Below are 17,422 nucleotides of genomic sequence, written 5' to 3'. Positions count from 1 at the left end.
CACCCAGCTTAGTAACATCAGCAAATTTTCTGATGTTATTCTCAGTGCCTTCATCTAAATCGTTGACGTAAATCGTAAACAGCTGTGGTCCCAATACCAAGCCCTGTGGCACCCCACTAGTCACCACCTGCCATTCCGAGAAACACCCATTCACCGCTACCCTTTGCTTTCTATCTGCCAACCAGTTTTCTATCCATGTCAATGCCTTCCCCCCGATGCCCTGAGCTTTGATTTTACCCACCAATCTTCTATGTGGGACCTTATCAAATGCTTTCTGAAAATCGAGGTACACTACATCCACTGGATCTCCCCCGTCTAACTTCCTGGTTACATCCTCGAAAAACTCCAACAGATTAGTCAAGCATGATTTACACTTGGTAAATCCATGCTGGCTCGGCCCAATCCTATCACTGCTATCTAGATATGCCACTATTTCATCCTTAATAATGGACTCTAGCATCTTTCCCACCACCGATGTCAGGCTGACAGGTCGATAGTTCTCTGTTTTCTCCCTCCCTCCTTTCTTAAAAAGTGGGATAACATTAGGAAGCTGGCCAATCCTCAGGAACTGATCCTGAATCTAAGGAACATTGGAAAATGATTACCAATGCATCCACAATTTCCAGGGCCACCTCCTTTAGTACCCTAGGATGCAGACTATCTGGACCTGGGGATTTGTCAGCCTTCAGTCCCATCAGTCTACTCATCACAGTTTCCCTCCTAATGTCAATCTGTTTCATTTCCTCTGTTACCCTATGTCCTTGGCCCATCCATACATCTGGGAGATTGCTTGTGTCTTCCTTAGTGAAGACAGATCTAAAGTACTTATTAAATTCTTCTGCCATTTCTCTGTTTCCCATAACAATTTCACCCAATTCATTCTTCAAGGGCCCAACATTGTTCCTAACTATCTTCTTTCTCTTCACATACCAAAAAAAGGCTTTTGCTATCCTCCTTTATATTCCTGGCTAGCTTGCGTTCGTACCTCATTTTTTTTTCTCCCCGTATTGCCTTTTTAGTTAAGTTCTGTTGTTCCTTAAAAATTTCCCAATCATCTGTCCTCCCACTCACCTTAGCTCTGTCATATTTCTTTTTTTTTAATGCTATGCAATCTCTGACTTCCTTTGTCAACCACTGTGGCCCCTTTCCCCCCTTTGAATCCTTCCTTCTCCGGGGGATGAACTGATTTTGCACCTTGTGCATTATTCCCAAGAATACCTGCCATTGCTGTTCCACTGTCTTTTCTGCTAGAATATCCGTCCAGTCAACTTTGGCCAGCTCCTACCTCATGGCTCCATAGTCTCCCCTGTTCATCTGCAACACTGACACCTCCAATCTGCCCTTATCCTTCTCAAATTGCAGATAAAAACTTATCATATTATGATCACTACCTCCTAATGGCTCCTTTACTGCAAGATCGCTTATCAAATCCTGTTCATTACATAACACTAAATCCAGAATAGCCTTGTCCCTGGTGGGCTCTCGTACAAGCTGTTCCAAGAATGCATCCCGTAGGCACTCTACAAACTCCCTATCCTGTGGTCCAGCACCAACCTGATTCTCCCAGTTCACCTGCATGTTGAAATCCCCCATAACTACTGCAACATTACCTTTGCCACATGCCAATGTTAACTCCCTATTCAACTTGCACCCAATATCCATGCTACTGTTTGGTGGCCTGTAGACAACACCCATTTGGGTCCTTTTGCCCTTACTGTTCCTCAGTTGTATCCACACAGACTCTACTTCTCCTGACCCTATGTCCCCCCCCTTGCAAAGGACTGAATCTCATTCCTCACCAACAGGGCCACCCCACCCCCCTGCCCACATTTCTGTCCCTACGATAGCACGTATACCCTTGTACATTCATTTCCCAGGTCTGATCTCCCTGCAACCATGTCTCCGTTATCCCAACAACATCATAGTTACCCATTCGCACCTGGGCTTCAAGCTCATCCGCCTTATTCCTGACACTTCGTGCATTCAGATATAGAATTTTTAACCCATTTCTCCTCTCTGTTTGAATCGCTGCCTATTGTGCTTAACCCAGCTCCCTGAACTCCCATCGGGCTATACGCCCCTAGAATTTTGTTGCCCTCCCTAAATTTACTTATTCTTTCAACACATTTAACGCCTTGTTCCGTCAGACCGTCCCTCTGTACATGAGTCCTCCTTATCACTTGTTCCGCCTCACCTTTCTCTACTACACACTTAATATTCCAGAACCGTGTAGTCCCCACCTCTCCTTTATTCTTCCTCTCGCTATCCTCTCTCACAATCTGGATCCCTGCCCCCTGCAAATTTAGTTTAAACGCCCCCCCCCCCCCAAGAAGCACTAGCAAACTTCCCTGCAAGAATGTTAGTACCGCTCCAGTTCAGGTGTAAACCGTCCCTTCGGAACAGATCCCACCTTCCCTGGAACAAAGCCCAATTATCTACAAACCTGTAGCCCTCCCTCCTACACCATCCTCTCAGCAACGAATGCCACAAACTAGTAAATTGCTTTTGGGTCCCCCCCTTCCCCCCCCCCCCATAGGCCCATCAAGTTTGCTGCACTATTTCATCACAACTGTTCCAATTTTGCTCTCGGTCCCCTTATCCCATCCTTTCATGCCCTGACCCATCAACAATCTATCAACCTCAAATAAAAATCAAGACTTGGCCTCCACAGCTGCTTATGACAAATGATTCCAGAAATTCACCACACTCTGGCAAAAGAAATTACTCTTCATCTCCATTCCAATAGGAAAGTCCTCTGTTCTGAGGCTGTGTCCTCTGGTCTTAGACTCTTCCATCACAGGAAACTTGCTAGAATCTTTCCTGTAATACCATGGGCTCATAGCTCATTAAGCAGCCTCATACCTTATCTACCTTCAGACTTTTCAGTTTCCAGGAACCTTCTTTATAGTAATGGTAACTTCACAAACTTCATGACCCCGACATCAGGAACTTCCACCATACTGCTAGTGTCTTCCATAGTGAAGACTGATGCAGTTATTCATTATTAACCTTGTTTATTTCATCTGCCATTTAATTGTTTCCCATTAGTATCTCTTCAGTATTCCAGTGGTCTGATATCCACTCTCTCCTCTTTTAAACTTTATATATTTGAAGACACTTTTGGTATCCTCTTTAATATTATTGGCAAGCTTATTTTCGTGTTCCATCTTTATTCTTTACTCTAGACTTCATTGCCTTCTGTTAGTTTTTAAAGGCTTCCCAATCCTTTAACTTCCCACTAATTTTTGCTCTCTTATATGCCTTGGCTTTGACTTCTCTCGTTAGTCGTGGTTGTGTCATCTTTACTTTAAAATTCTTCTTCCTCTTTGGGATCTCACTTTAAGGACTCTTTACCTTGCTATCTCATGTTCTCATTATTTACTGTTATTTATATTTGGACAGTCTATTGTCTTCTGCACTCTGGTTGACCTTTCATTGTTTATAAATACGATTCTATAAATTTGCTGAGTATGACTCGTGAAACTGAATCTCAGGATGGCATATCGTTTCATAAATGTACTCTGATAATAAATTTACTTTGAACTTTGAAAAGCACCATCATACTAAGGGTGTAAAGTGTTCATTGTCTAGAAGCCTCTTCAGTGTTAAGCATTCCAGCCATGGGAAATGGGTTGTAATATCCTCAAATGGAGTCACCTCTGTCTTGAGTTAATAATACATGAACACTTGATGTATTCTGCATTTTCACTCTTAAGCAACATTAAGATGTTACCTTTTAAATTAGCTGGCAGCAAAGCAACTGTAATTTCAGACAAACACATGGTGTATTCAATTTGCTTAATCCGCATTCTAAAGCTTTTATGTTGTCTGTTACGAGGCTAATAGGCATATTAAATTGCTCAAGAGCCAAAAAGAAGATGGGTACTTTTTGTTCTCACACCTGGTGAGTTGCTAACTCAAAAGCACTACCTGAAGCTAGTAGAGGAAGCTTGTTCACAAGTCACTTTGAAAAGGATGCCTGATACGAGAAATAATTTTTGATCTGCCTTTTGATCACTGGTGGGATCGCTCTGCTATGGAGAGGGGAGACTGCCTTTTGACCGCTGGTGGGATCGTTCTGCTATGGAGAGGGGAGACTGCCTTTTGATCGCTGGTGGGATCGCTCTGCTGCCAGAGAAGGGAGATGCTAGTGTTGGGATTGTTCTGTTGCTGGAGATGGAAGCGTGTGTGGCCTGCCACTGTACTTGGTGAACACTACTTGGGGTTTCTGCATTTTGGATATGGATATAGATTTGGACTTGGACTGTAGACATTTTTTTCTGCCTTAGTTTTTTGTATTCTATTTTTCACTTCATTCTTCTCATTTTCTTTTGCGTGTGGGGGAGGGAAATTTGGGAGTTGATGTTCCTGCCCCTGCCTTTGTTGATTTTTTTTTTGAGGGGAGGGGTTGATAATTGTGCTGCTGTTCTTTCTTGGTTTTGTGGGTATCTGGAAGAGAAGAATTTCAGAGTTGTATATTTGATAATGAACTTTTTGAACCTTTGAAATAATTGTTTTTTTAGTCTTGTGCTATAGGGAGTGAGGCAGGAATGGGCTTAATTGGATAACTCTGTTGAAGGGCTGGAATTGACATATTGGGGTTAATGCTGTCTGATGTCAGCGCCATTGTGATTTGAAAGGAGATTGAAAGGCCTGTGTTAAATTATGCAATGTGACGCAACTGGACAAAATGTAATTTAATACAACATAATCCCATGGGCAGAACATGCATTTTTCATTTTAAACTATTATTTTCTTTAGCCATGAATAATCTTGCACTAAACCCAAGTCAATGAATCTTCATGTAAACTGTTGTGTGCCAAACGAACCATGGCATAATCAACAGCCCCCGGCCAATAACATTGGACCAGAACCAAGACTCCTGTAAGTGGGAATAACGTGCAGTGCCTGGCACTACTTGCAGTAGGTTAACAATGAAATTGTACAAGTTGCCGGTTGTCCACCCAGTTTCCTCACTTACCCTGGAGAACCCAGCCATTGCCTGCTTGCACTTCTGAACCTTTACCGCAACAAGCTTTCAAACAGCAGACAAACACTCATTCATGGAAAGTAGTTTATATTGTAAGTAACTGGAAAGAACTGGTTAACATTCTGTTGGAATTAGTTTAAGTACAGTTTACCAGCTGTACTTAACCAGCTCTGAGGCGATCTGGGTCACTTCTCCAAACCTTCTTCCAAAACTGTCTCAATTAAGAGAGAGATTACATTTCTGTTTAATGAATTCACATGGATTGTGTTGTAGTAAATAACAATGATTCTTAAAAAATAAAGTCAGTTGGCCCATTCACAGGCTGTGCAGACGATTGTCTTAAAGATTTCAGAGGAGTACAGAGCCTTGATCTGTTCTTTCATGTTTGGCGCTCTTTGGCTCTATGGTGTTTCTTGGCCAGACCCGCAGCAAGTGTTCCAAATCTTGGCCCTCATGGTCTCTCAATATCATGGTACTTCTTTCGAAGGATGGAGACTTGATCCTTGAACAGGACAGGGTCAAGACGGAGTTGCGACTGTACGAGGGGCATGTAGCCAAACCAGCTGGCAAATCTGTTAATGCAGTTCTGTCTTTGTGTGAAATGGTCTGGATTTGCCCAGAGAGTGCTCTTTGAACCCTGTATGATTGGTGGGGAAAGAAAAGTACACAGGTCACAATTAGGAGTGTGAGCACAAAATGCTGTACCTAGAAATTGAATCTATTCCCTTTCTGATCTGCTGTTTATTGTACTATTGCATACACATGTGAAAATGCCCAAAAACCAATAGTCTTGTTGGTTTACACCCAAATAATGTGTTGCAACAGAACCTGTGGTTCTCTGACCAGGGGTTGCAAGAAAATTCATAACTACTAAGTCCTTGCTATATGTAACACTACAGAAGGCCTTAAAGGAACTTGTTCAGAATCAATGAAAGACTGCACCAACTTGGGTGTTCAACCAGACTGCAGGACACAGCAAACTGTGCAAATACAAATACAAAAAGAAGTGATCAAGAACATGAGATGAAGAGTCCTTAGAAGGGAATCCATTGGTTGTGGGAACATTTCGATGATTGGGCAAGTGGAGTGAAGTTATGTCCTTTGTTTCAAGAACCTGGTGGTTAAGGGGTAATAACTGTTCCTGAAACTGGTGGCGTGAGTCCTGGAGTAGTGAGCTTCTGATCTTTATATGGATATTATAGCCTGGCTTCAATGGTTGGGCTGATGTTGGAGTTGACTGTTAAGGCTCAGGTTTCAGGGCATTTGGAGGCACGTGATAAAATTAGCTGAAGTCAGCATGGTTTCCTTAAGTGGAAATCTTGCCTGACACATCTATTTGAATTATTTTATTTAAAAAAAAATAAATAACAGGCTGGATAGACAAATGTTGTTTACTTGGATTTTCAGAAGGCCTATGACAAAGTGCCACACAAGACTGCTAAACAAGATAGAATACAATTGAATTTTATTTTCATTGCCAAAGACAACAAGATTGAACTGCTACTTCAGTATGTACAAAACTGATATTTACAATGCATGGGGTATGGCTTAATTTAAAAAAAAATCCATATTTACATACGACAAGTGACTTTGATAGTCCATAACAGTCAAAGGCCATTGGCAAACTGGGAGTAGCATTATTCAGCTGCACAACAGCCCTGGGGAAGAAGCTGTTCAGTCTGACTCTCTTGGCTAAGTTGTTTCTGCATCTCCTACCAGATGGCAAGAGACTGAACAGACAGTGACCAGAATGGGTCTTTAGTGATGTTATGAACGTGCAGTAGGCATTGAGAGTTGCAGATTGTCTCTGGATCAGTAGCTGAGTCTCAATGATGTGCCGAGCCGTCCTAATCACCCGTTGGAGTGCTTTGTGATCTGTCTTGCTGGAGTAGAGTCCCACACTGTCATTCCGTGTGTCAGTATGCTCTCTGTCGCACATCAGTGAAAGCTGTACAGCAATCTTGGGGCAGATCAGTACCTGAGGTAGGTAAGGAGAGCTATAGTGCCTTCTCTACCATCCAAGTTGTGTTGACAGACCAAGAGAGCTCCTTGGTGATATTCATCCCCAAAAACACGAAGCTGTAGACCCTTTCCACTACCTCACTGTTTATGAATAGTGGCGTTTGTTTGGGACCTCTTGCATTCCTGAAGTCCATTATCATTTTGTTTGCTGCCTTGATTTAGAGTGACAGGGTGGTGGGTCTGTGGAATTCAAGGGTGTTTTCAATACAGAGACAATCCTTTTGGTAGTAAATCAGTGATGAAGCATAGCTGATGGGCTGAATGGCCTAATTCTGCTCCTATGTCTTGTGGTTTTATCTCCCAACAGAACAAAGCAATGCATAGGCTGCTATAGAACCAATCCCGGGGGAGAAATGCCAAAACAAATGATGCAACCAATAATTAGATGGACAGTATTTAACTAAATTTCTATGATCCAGGGCAGTTACATCACAGTAGCCCATTTATCCTGTTGTGCAGATAATGTTACAGGCACAGCTTTTTGGAATTCAGTCACTTCAGCTATTACTAGAATTGTGGCCCCTAAATAATTCAGCAGGAGTGAATCAATAATTTAACAACAAGGGGCGGTGGTATGATTCCAAAACCTTCTGTCCACAGTGGGCACATCATTGATTGCTCGTTGTCAGAGTTAGTTCAACCCATGAGTGATGGTGCCTGAATCTCATGGGGCTGTCTAACCAATCGAACTGAAAATCAATCCACTTCCAGCTGGCCGGGGAGTAGAATGAACGATCGGGTAGCGTCTTGAAAACTGATTCTATCCACTTGGTCTCAACAAACAGAGGAAGCTGTGGATGTAATGTTAAACTTTTCAAGAGGCAATAATGTTCGTTCTTTTGTACTCCAAGAGAATGCAAGAGCCAGTTTGTCTGTGAGTGTATCCTTTACCCAACCTCTTGCCTTGATTTCCTCTCTTTGTAGCTCTGTCAAGGCATGACTTATTTTAGCTGATTGGGCAGATGGGACTGTTGTTCTTTCTCTCATTTGAAAGATGACACTGACAGTGCTATTCCCTTTGACATGTAGACCTCAAGTACAAGGTAAAGTCTCTGGGGTGGTGCAAATCCATGGCCTTCTGATTTTTAAGGTGGCAGGGTTATCTACTAAGCCAGAATTGACATCTGCATTGATTGAAAGCAAAAAGGACCCTGTTGGGAAGGGTGTTTTCAATACAGATAATACTTCTAACTTTTGGACAGAAAAGAGACTGCAGATACTGGACTCTGGGGCAACAAATAATGTGCAGGAGAAATCCAGCAGGTTGAGCAGCCGTTGTGCCTCCAACTTCAGGACCCATCTTTCTCTCTGGCTTGCCTGCTCTTGTACCTCTTTCTGCTTCTCGGTGTCACATTCTGCAGGATCCTGTGGCGTGCCCTGATGCACTGGGCTGAGCCCGTGCAGCAAGAGCTTGTGCAGGATTTCACCTGAAATATTGAGAATTTTTTTTCCACAATCCTTCCCCTGCCCCACTGCTCGACTTGTTGAGTTATTCCAGCAGATTGGTTATTGCTTTTTGATTATTTGTTTTTGACAGTTCAGCTCATTAATAGCTGAAACAAATAATGGCCCTACCTTCTGGTCTGTAACCAGTAAACGAGGCAGGCGACGTGTAAAGGGATTCCAAGTTAATTCGAGCAATCTCTGACCTCTGCCACCGGAGGCACCAGGGCAAACTACATCAGCTCCATCAATATGGGAAGCTTGGAGTGTTAGTCAATTAATTCTCCAAGTAGATTGGGTATAAGGTTAATTACAGACAAGGCTATTTATTATCTATCTTCAGGTTGCTTTAGGAGGGTGCTTGCCGCTTTGGTAATATATATGCTTATTATTCACTACTTCAAACCCCTGCAGGACAAACCCACTCCTTCATATCTGTGTCTGTTCTGTCTGTGCATGTTCATGTGGCTCAACCTGCACTTTTGCCATTGGCTGTCGCCCTTTCAGCAATTTCAGTCCCAAATTCAGGCATTCATGATGCACGTCTTGTTACTTAATTCTCCGTGAAACTTTGATTTGATATTAATACCACAAGAATTGAGCAACAGTTAGTAAAATGGCCCCAAAGCTCAGCTATTCAATAGTCATAGAACACTGCAGTACAGAAACAGGCCCTTCAGCCCATCCAGTCCATGCTAACCCACATGCTGTCTATTCTTAGTGACGTGCACTGGGTCCATAGCCCTTCATACCCCTACCATTCCTGTACCTATCCAAACTTCCCTTAAACATTGAAATCAAGCTCGAGTGCACTGCACGTGCTGGCAGCTCGCTTCACACTCACAGGACTCTCTGAATGAAGAAGTTTCCCCTCATGTTACCCTTAAACTTTTCACCTTTCACCCTTAACCCATGACCTCTAGTTTTTTATCCCTTCCAACCTCAGTGGGGGGGGGGGGGGAACTTGCTTGCATTTACCCAATTGATACCATTGGATCATGTGCAACAGCTGCCTAGACCTAAGCTCTCAGATTCTTCCACAAATTTCTGCTTTTAAGATCCACCACCCAGGTTCCATCAAGAAGGTACAGGAGCCTCAGGACCCACACTACCAGGTTCAGGAACAGTTATTACTCCCCAACCATCAGGCTCTTGAACACAACTTCACTTACCCTATCACTGAACTATTCCCAGAACCTATGAAGTCGCCTTCAAAGACTCTTCATCTCATGTTCTTGATATTTATTGCTTATTTACTTATTAATATTATTATTTTTCCTTTGTATTTGCACAGCTTGTTGTCTTTTGCACATTGGTTGTTTGTCTGTCCTGTTGGGAGCAGTCTTTCACTGATTCTATTGTGTTTCTTGCAATTACTGTGAATGCCTGCAAGAAAATCAATCTCAGTGTTATATGGAGACATACATGTCTGTTGATTATAAATTTACTTTGACCTTTAAAGTCTCTCGTTATGCAATGATGAATCTTTCTACATTTGAGAGGCCAAGGACAGACAGATGGAGGTAAGGCAGATTGCTGTCTTACACACCAGCAGGCGTAACGGGCAATAAGTTAAAGTCTTTGACAACCTCTCAATATTTTCCTGCATGCCTGTGTTTCAGGCTTCTCAGATAATGTTCTTGTGGAAAGTTTTCACAAAGTTTACTAGCTAACTAGTCTGATGTACATTTTAGTTGCTGCTGCAGCACAAAACTGCAGTTCCATTCCACTCTCCCCCGATGTCCACCTGTGCGCGCGCACACAAGGTTTCCATTTCTATATTCCAGCTTTCATCATGTGATCTTCCTCCAGCTCTATCTTTATGCAGTCCTGTATAGGTCTGTAGTCTAGTGTAGCTTTCTGTTTTTTTATTACGTAGTTCAGTCTAGTTTTTTGTACTGTCATGTAACACCATGGTCCTGAAAAACGTTATCTCATTTTTACTATGTACTGTACCAGCAGTTATGGTCGAAATGACAATAAAAGTGATTTGACTTGAGTTCATGCTATTAGCTGCCTGACAAGTCCATCTTCCTGATGTGCATTTGGTTTTTCATAGAACAGTGCCAGCCTGAAACATCGACTACTTTTTCCACAGCTGCTGCCTGGCCTACTGAGTTCCTCCAGCAGTTTGTGTGTGTTGCTCGGATTTCCAGCATCTGCAGATTTCCTCTTGTTCGTAAATGAATTTCAATCTGAGACTTTAAGGAGCACCTTAATGGAAGAGGGAGGGGATGGAGCAGATGGATGTTACAAGAAGAGAATTCCAGTGCTGAGGGCCCAGATGTTCAATATTGGAGGTGCAGTTTAGAAGTCCTGAATTGGGGAGAGCAGGTTTTCAAAGCTTGTATCATTGGTGATGGCTAGTGTGGTAGGAAGGTTAATCCTATGGAGTGTTGAGAGTTGGAAATGGGAAGAATTGCCAGACTAGAAGCTAGTGTTTGTCAGTAGCCAAATATGCAACGGAATGTGGTGATATCACGTGCAGTGATGTGCCAGTACATGATTGGACAGAGCACGTGCAGGATTGCTAGAATGTTCCAGCACATGGCTGGGCTAAGACATGTTTGTTTATTACTGTAAATAAAAGTCCTCTAATTCTTCCAGAATATGATTCTTTGCTGTTAACCCATGGTACGTTTAAACAGAAGTAACACAACATGGAGGATTAAGAAGTTATGAAATGGGTAACAAAGTTTTTAATAACTTCTTGGAATGTGAAGCTGTAGACTCACCAGGAGAACTCTGGAACTATCAAGTCTTGAGGTAACAGAACTGATAGTTGATTGAGATCTACAGTTTAATAAGAAGCCTAGAGCTGGGTAGGTAATCAGCAGCTTTTTCTGCTGTATCAAAATCCAGACTGCATAGCTTAAAGGGGAAGGGAAGAATATCTGAGGGGAACTTTTTTTAAAAATACTGTACAAGTTAGTATTTGGCATTTGCTTCCAGAATAGGTGGTGGAATCAGAAACAATCACTCGTATCTGATTAATTTAGACTGGCACTTGATTAGGCAAAGCCAAAGAGAGATGCACATCCAACGTGGACAAAAGTAATGGGTGTAGATGAGCAAAGAGCTTGGCATTCTCATGGTGGGGCAAGTGGCCTGTTTCTCTGCTGCACACATCCAGAAATCTAATTCCTTCATCCCAAGGGGAGTTTAACTTTAATCTGAGTTTGTTTTGTTTTAAATCAAAATGGTTCTTGAATTAAGAGACAGGCAAAATCAGTAACTTGAAACGATAGGCATACAGGAGAACAGTGAACGGCAATGTCAAAGGGACCACAAACACGAGAAAATCTGCAGAGGCTGGAAATCCAAGGCAATGCACTCAAAATGCCGAAGGAGCTCAGCAGGCCAGGCAGCATCTATGGAAAGGAATAAGCAGTCGATGTTTCGGGCCAAGACCCTTCAGGCTGCTGCCTGGCCTGCTGAGTTTCACTAGCATTTTGTGTGTGTGTTGCCAATATTACAGGGGCATTATTTACAGAATTTTAATGACACATGACACACATAATTAAGTCAAACCTGACATAAATATTACAAACTGATCATTTTTCACTGGTAGCTGCTAATGTCAACAAAACATTTCTGGTCCAACTCGTGTATTGAGCATCACACCACATTAATCACCAGTGATTATTGATCACGGCAGCACAGACAGATGGTGAGCTTATCACTGGAATATTGCCGTGATGCTATCATTATTCAACAGCAGAATCAGGGTACCAACACTAATTGCTGGAATCTATTGCTAATGATGTTTTCCTTGTAATGGTATCTGTCCAACATCCTGTCTAGTCTTTTGGCCCAAGCACAGCACCATTCCCCATCCCATTTCCGTGTCACTGAGTTCGAGTTTCACATTGGCAATCGGGTGACTACATAATGACTACACCCAACGGTACTTTTTAATAAACTATTATGAGGGAAGAAGTGCATGGCTTGAAATGTAGAAGGATAAGGGACTACCGGTACTTAAATCAGGGGTTACAGTGTATTGTAAGGAATTTATAGGGTAGAGAAGAAATATTTTGCTGTGGGTGAGAATGCAGGACTAAGGTTGTTCACATTAATAAGGGGCAGGTTGTTGTTGTTTTTTTGCACCTTGCCATTCCTCCTGCCTCATCAAATAATGGATCCATGATCTCTGAAGCCACCTCCAGAATAATGCTGTCATATTGAGGAGAACTGTTGGCTGCTGGTCTCAGAAACAGAGAACCTACAGCACAATACAGGCTCTTCAGCCCACAATGCTGTGCCGAACATTTCAGAAATTACCCAGGGTTACCCACAGCCCTCTATTTTTCTAAGCTCCATGTACCTATCCAGGAGTCATTTAAAAGACCTTATCATATCCACCTCCACCACCGTCACTGGCAGCCCATTCCATGCACTTACCACTTTTTAAAAAAAAAAAAAAAAAACAACAACTTGCCCCTGACATCTCCTCTGTACCTACTTCCAAGCACCTTAAATCTGCCCTCTCATGTTAGCCATTTCAGCCCTGGGGGAAAAAGCCTCTGACTATCCTTCCTGTAGTGAGATGATCACAACTGAGCACATTACTCCAAGTGGGGTCTGACCAGGGTCCTATACAGCTGTAACATTACCTCTCATCTCTTAAACTCAATCCCATAGTTGATGAAGGCCAATGCACCATATGCCTTCTTAACCACAGTCAACCTGCACAATAGTTTTTTGAGTGTCCTATGGACTCGGACCCCAAGATCCCTCTGATCCTCCACACTACCAAGAATCTTATCATTAATACTATATTCTGCCATCATATTTGACTTGTGAAGTGTTTCATTTTGGCACTTATCTGGGTTGAACTCCATCTGCTACTTCTCAGCCCAGTTTTGCATCCTATCGATATCCCGCTGTAACCTCTGACAGCCCTCCACACTATCCACAACACCCCCAACCTTTGTGTCATCAGCAACTTTACTAAACCGTCCCTCTACTTCCTCATCCAAGTCATTTATAAAACTCTTGAAGAGAAGGGGTCCCACAACAAATCCTTGAGGCACACCACTGGTCACGAACCTCCATGCAGAATATGACCCATCTACAACCACACTTTGCCTTCTGTGGGCAAGCCAATTCTGGATCCACAAAGCAAGGTCCCCTTGGATCCCATGCCTCCTTACTTTCTCAATAAGCCTTGCATGGGGTACCTTATCAAATGCCTTGCTGAAATCCATATACACTACATCTACTGCTCTACCTTCATCAATGTGTTTAGTCACATCCTCAAAAAATTCAATCAGGCTCGTAAGGCACGAGCTGCCTTTGACAAAACCATGCTGATTATTCCTAATCATATTATACCTCTCCAAATGATCATAAATCCTGCCTCTCAGGATCTTCTCCATCAACTTATCAACCACTGAAGTAAGACTCACTGGTCTATAATTTCCTGGGCTATCTCTACTCCCTTTCTTGAATAAGAGAACAACATCCACAACCCTCCAGAACCTCTCCTGTCCCCATTGATGCAAAGATCATCGCCAGAGGATCAGCAATCTTCTCCCACGCCTCCCACAGTAGCCTAGGGTACATCTCATCCAGTCCCGGAGACTTATCCAACTTGATGCTTTCCAAAAGTTCCAGCACATCCTCTTTCTTAATATCTACATGCTCAAGCTTTTCAGTCTGCTGTAAGTCATCCCTACAATAGCCAAGATCCTTTTCCGTAGTGAATACTGAGGCAAAGTATTTATTAAGCATCTCCTCTGGTTCCATACACACTTTTGCACTGTCACACTTGATTGGTCCAGTTCTCTCATGTCTTATCCTCTTGCTCTTCACATACTTGTAAGAAAGCCTTGGAGTTTTCCTTAATCCTGCTCGCCAAGGCCTTCTCATGGCCCCTTCTGGCTCTCCTAATTCCTTCCTGTTAGCCTTATAAATTTTCTAGATCTCTATCATTACCTAGTTGTTTTTGAACCTTTCGTAAGCTTTTTTTTTCTTGAATAGATTTTCAACAGCCTTTGTACACAATGGTTCCTGTATCCTACCATCCTTTCCCTGTCTCATTGAATGTACCTATGCAGAACGTCATGCAAATATCCACTGAACATTGGCCACATTTCTGCCATACCTTTCCCTGAGAACATCTGTTTCCAATTTATACTTCCAAGTTCCTGCCTGATAGCTTCATATTTCCCCTTAGTCCAATTAAACACTTTCCTAACTTGTCTATTCCTATCCCTCTCCAATACTATGGTAAAGGAGATAGTGATCACAATTCTATCTCCAAAATGCTCTCCCACTGAGAGATCTGACACCTGACCAGGTTCATTTCCCAATACCAGATCAAGTACAACCTCTCCTCTTGTAGGTTCATCTACATATTGTGTCAGGAAACCTTCCTGAACACACTTAACAAACTCCACTCCATCTAAACCCCTTGCTCTGAGGAGATGCCCATGCGTCGGTGCGGGCAGCGGAGCGGGAGTAAGGAGTGCTCGTGATCGACATACGACTGGAGATCGGAGGATCAGCCGTTGTAGGTAGGCCGAGACCCTCAGACCTACCTGGAGAGTACCTGAGGAGGAAGGTAAAGCTGCGCAAGCACGGATGACGTCAGTGGTGAGCGTGGGCTTTAAAAAGCGACCCACTTTCAGGAGCGGGCAGCGGAGTGCGCAGGAGCAGAGTGCTGGGCTTTGGCTCAGCGGGCTTCGGCGCAAGAGGACTTCGGCAAGAAGCCTGCTTTTCATTTATTCTGACTAATCTGGGATCAGGTAATGGGGGAGACAGTTAGAGCAGTGGTGTGCTCCGTATGCAGTATGTGGGAGGTCAGGGTCAACACAGTTGTCCCTGATGACCACAGCTGCAATAGGTGTATCCAGCTGCAGCTTCTATCAGACCGAGTTAGGGAATTGGAGCAGGAGCTGGATGAACTACGGATCATTCGGGAGGCAGAGATAGATAAGAGTTATTGGGAGGCAGTCACACCGAAAAGACAGGAGGTAGGCAAATGGGTGACAGTCAAGAGAGGCAGGGGGAGCAGACAGAGAGAGAAGAGCACCCCTGTGGCCGTTCCCATCAAAAATAAGTATACCGTTTTGGATACTGTTGGTGGGGATGACCTACCAGGAACAAGCTGCAGTGGTCCTGTCTCTGGCACTGAGGTTGGACCCTTGACTAGGAAGGGGAGGAGGGAAGAGAAGAGAGCGGTAGTGATAGGGGATTCTATAGTCAGGGGGGCGGATAGGAGATTTTGTGGGGAAGATCGGGAGTCTCGGATGGTATGTTGCTTCCCTGGTGCCGGGGTCCAAGACATCTCAGATCGGGTGCAGGTTATTCTCGAGAGGGAGGGCAAGAATCCAGATGTTGTGGTCCATGTAGGGACCAATGACGTGGGTAGGATGAGTGAGGGGGTCCTGCGTAGGGAGTTCAGGGAGTTAGGTGCAAAGCTGAAGAGCAGGACCTCCAGGGTAACAATCTCAGGATTGCTACCTGTGCCACGTGCGAGTGAGGCAAGGAACAGGAGGATTATACAGATTAATACGTGGCTGAGAGGATGGTGCAGGAGGGAGTGCTTCAGGTTTGTAGATAATTGGGCTTTGTTCCAGGGAAGGTGGGATCTGTTCCGAAGGGACGGTTTACACCTGAACTGGAGCGGTACTAACATTCTTGCAGGGAAGTTTGCTAGTGCTTCTTGGGGGGGGGGGGGGGGTTTAAACTAAATTTGCAGGGGGCAGGGATCCAGATTGTGAGAGAGGATAGCGAGAGGAAGAATAAAGGACAGGTGGGGACTACAAGGTTCTGGAATATTAAGTGTGTAGTAGAGAAAGGTGGGGTGGAACAAGTGATAAGGAGGACTCATGTACAGAGGGACGGTCTGACGGAACAAGGCGTTAAATGTGTTGAAAGAATAAGTAAATTTAGGAAGGACAACAAAATTCTAGGGGTGTATAGCCCGATGGGAGTTCAGGGAGCTGGGTTAAGCACAATAGGCAGAGATTCAAACAGAGAGAGGAGAAATGGGTTAAAAATTCTATATCTGAATGCACGAAGTGTCAGGAATAAGGCGGATGAGCTTGAAGCTCAGGTGCGAATGGGTAACTATGATGTTGTTGGGATAACAGAGACATGGCTGCAGGGAGATCAGACCTGGGAAATGAATGTACAAGGGTATACGTGCTATCGTAGGGACAGAAATGTGGGCAGGGGGGTGGGGTGGCCCTGTTGGTGAGGAATGAGATTCAGTCCTTTGCAAGGGGGGACATAGGGTCAGGAGAAGTAGAGTCTGTGTGGATAGAACTGAGGAACAGTAAGGGCAAAAGGACCCAAATGGGTGTTGTCTACAGGCCGCCAAACAGTAGCATGGATATTGGGTGCAAGTTGAATAGGGAGTTAACATTGGCATGTGGCAAAGGTAATGTTGCAGTAGTTATGGGGGATTTCAACATGCAGGTGAACTGGGAGAATCAGGTTGGTGCTGGACCACAGGATAGGGAGTTTGTAGAGTGCCTACGGGATGCATTCTTAGAACAGCTTGTACGAGAGCCGACCAGGGACAAGGCTATTCTGGATTTAGTGTTATGTAATGAACAGGATTTGATAAGTGATCTCGCAGTAAAGGAGCCATTAGGAGGTAGTGATCACAATATGATAATCTTTTATCTGCAATTTGAGAAGGATAAGGGCAGCTCGGAGGTGTCAGTGTTGCAGATGAACAGGGGAAACTATGGAGCCATGAGGGAAGAGCTGGCCAAAGTTGACTGGACGGATATCCTAGCAGAAAAGACAGTGGAACAGCAATGGCAGGTATTCTTGGGAATAATGCACAAGGTGCAAAATCAGTTCATCCCCCAGAGAAGGAAGGATTCAAAGGGGGGAAAGGGGCCACAGTGGTTGACAAAGGAAGTCAGAGATTGCATAGCATTAAAAAAAAAAGGAAGTATGACAGAGCTAAGGTGAGTGGGAGGACAGATGATTGGGAAGTTTTTA

General features: G+C 43.7%; 1 protein-coding gene across 1 annotated transcript in view; it reads right to left on the bottom strand.

The window, feature by feature from the left end:
* Nucleotides 1-4,682: 4,682 nt before the first annotated feature.
* Nucleotides 4,683-17,422, bottom strand: part of LOC140719730 (exostosin-1-like) — a 331,105-nt gene continuing 318,365 nt past the window's right edge. The window contains exon 11 of the mRNA XM_073034553.1: nt 4,683-5,627. Coding sequence (XP_072890654.1) covers nt 5,442-5,627 — 186 coding nt within the window. The 3' untranslated portion in view covers nt 4,683-5,441. The remainder of the gene's footprint in view (nt 5,628-17,422) is intronic.

The sequence above is a fragment of the Hemitrygon akajei genome, chromosome 32 (genome assembly GCF_048418815.1).
Source record: "Hemitrygon akajei chromosome 32, sHemAka1.3, whole genome shotgun sequence".
NCBI lineage: Eukaryota > Metazoa > Chordata > Chondrichthyes > Myliobatiformes > Dasyatidae > Hemitrygon > Hemitrygon akajei.
The sequence above is the reverse complement of the archived record's forward strand: the minus strand, read 5'-3'. Positions and strand labels throughout refer to the sequence as shown.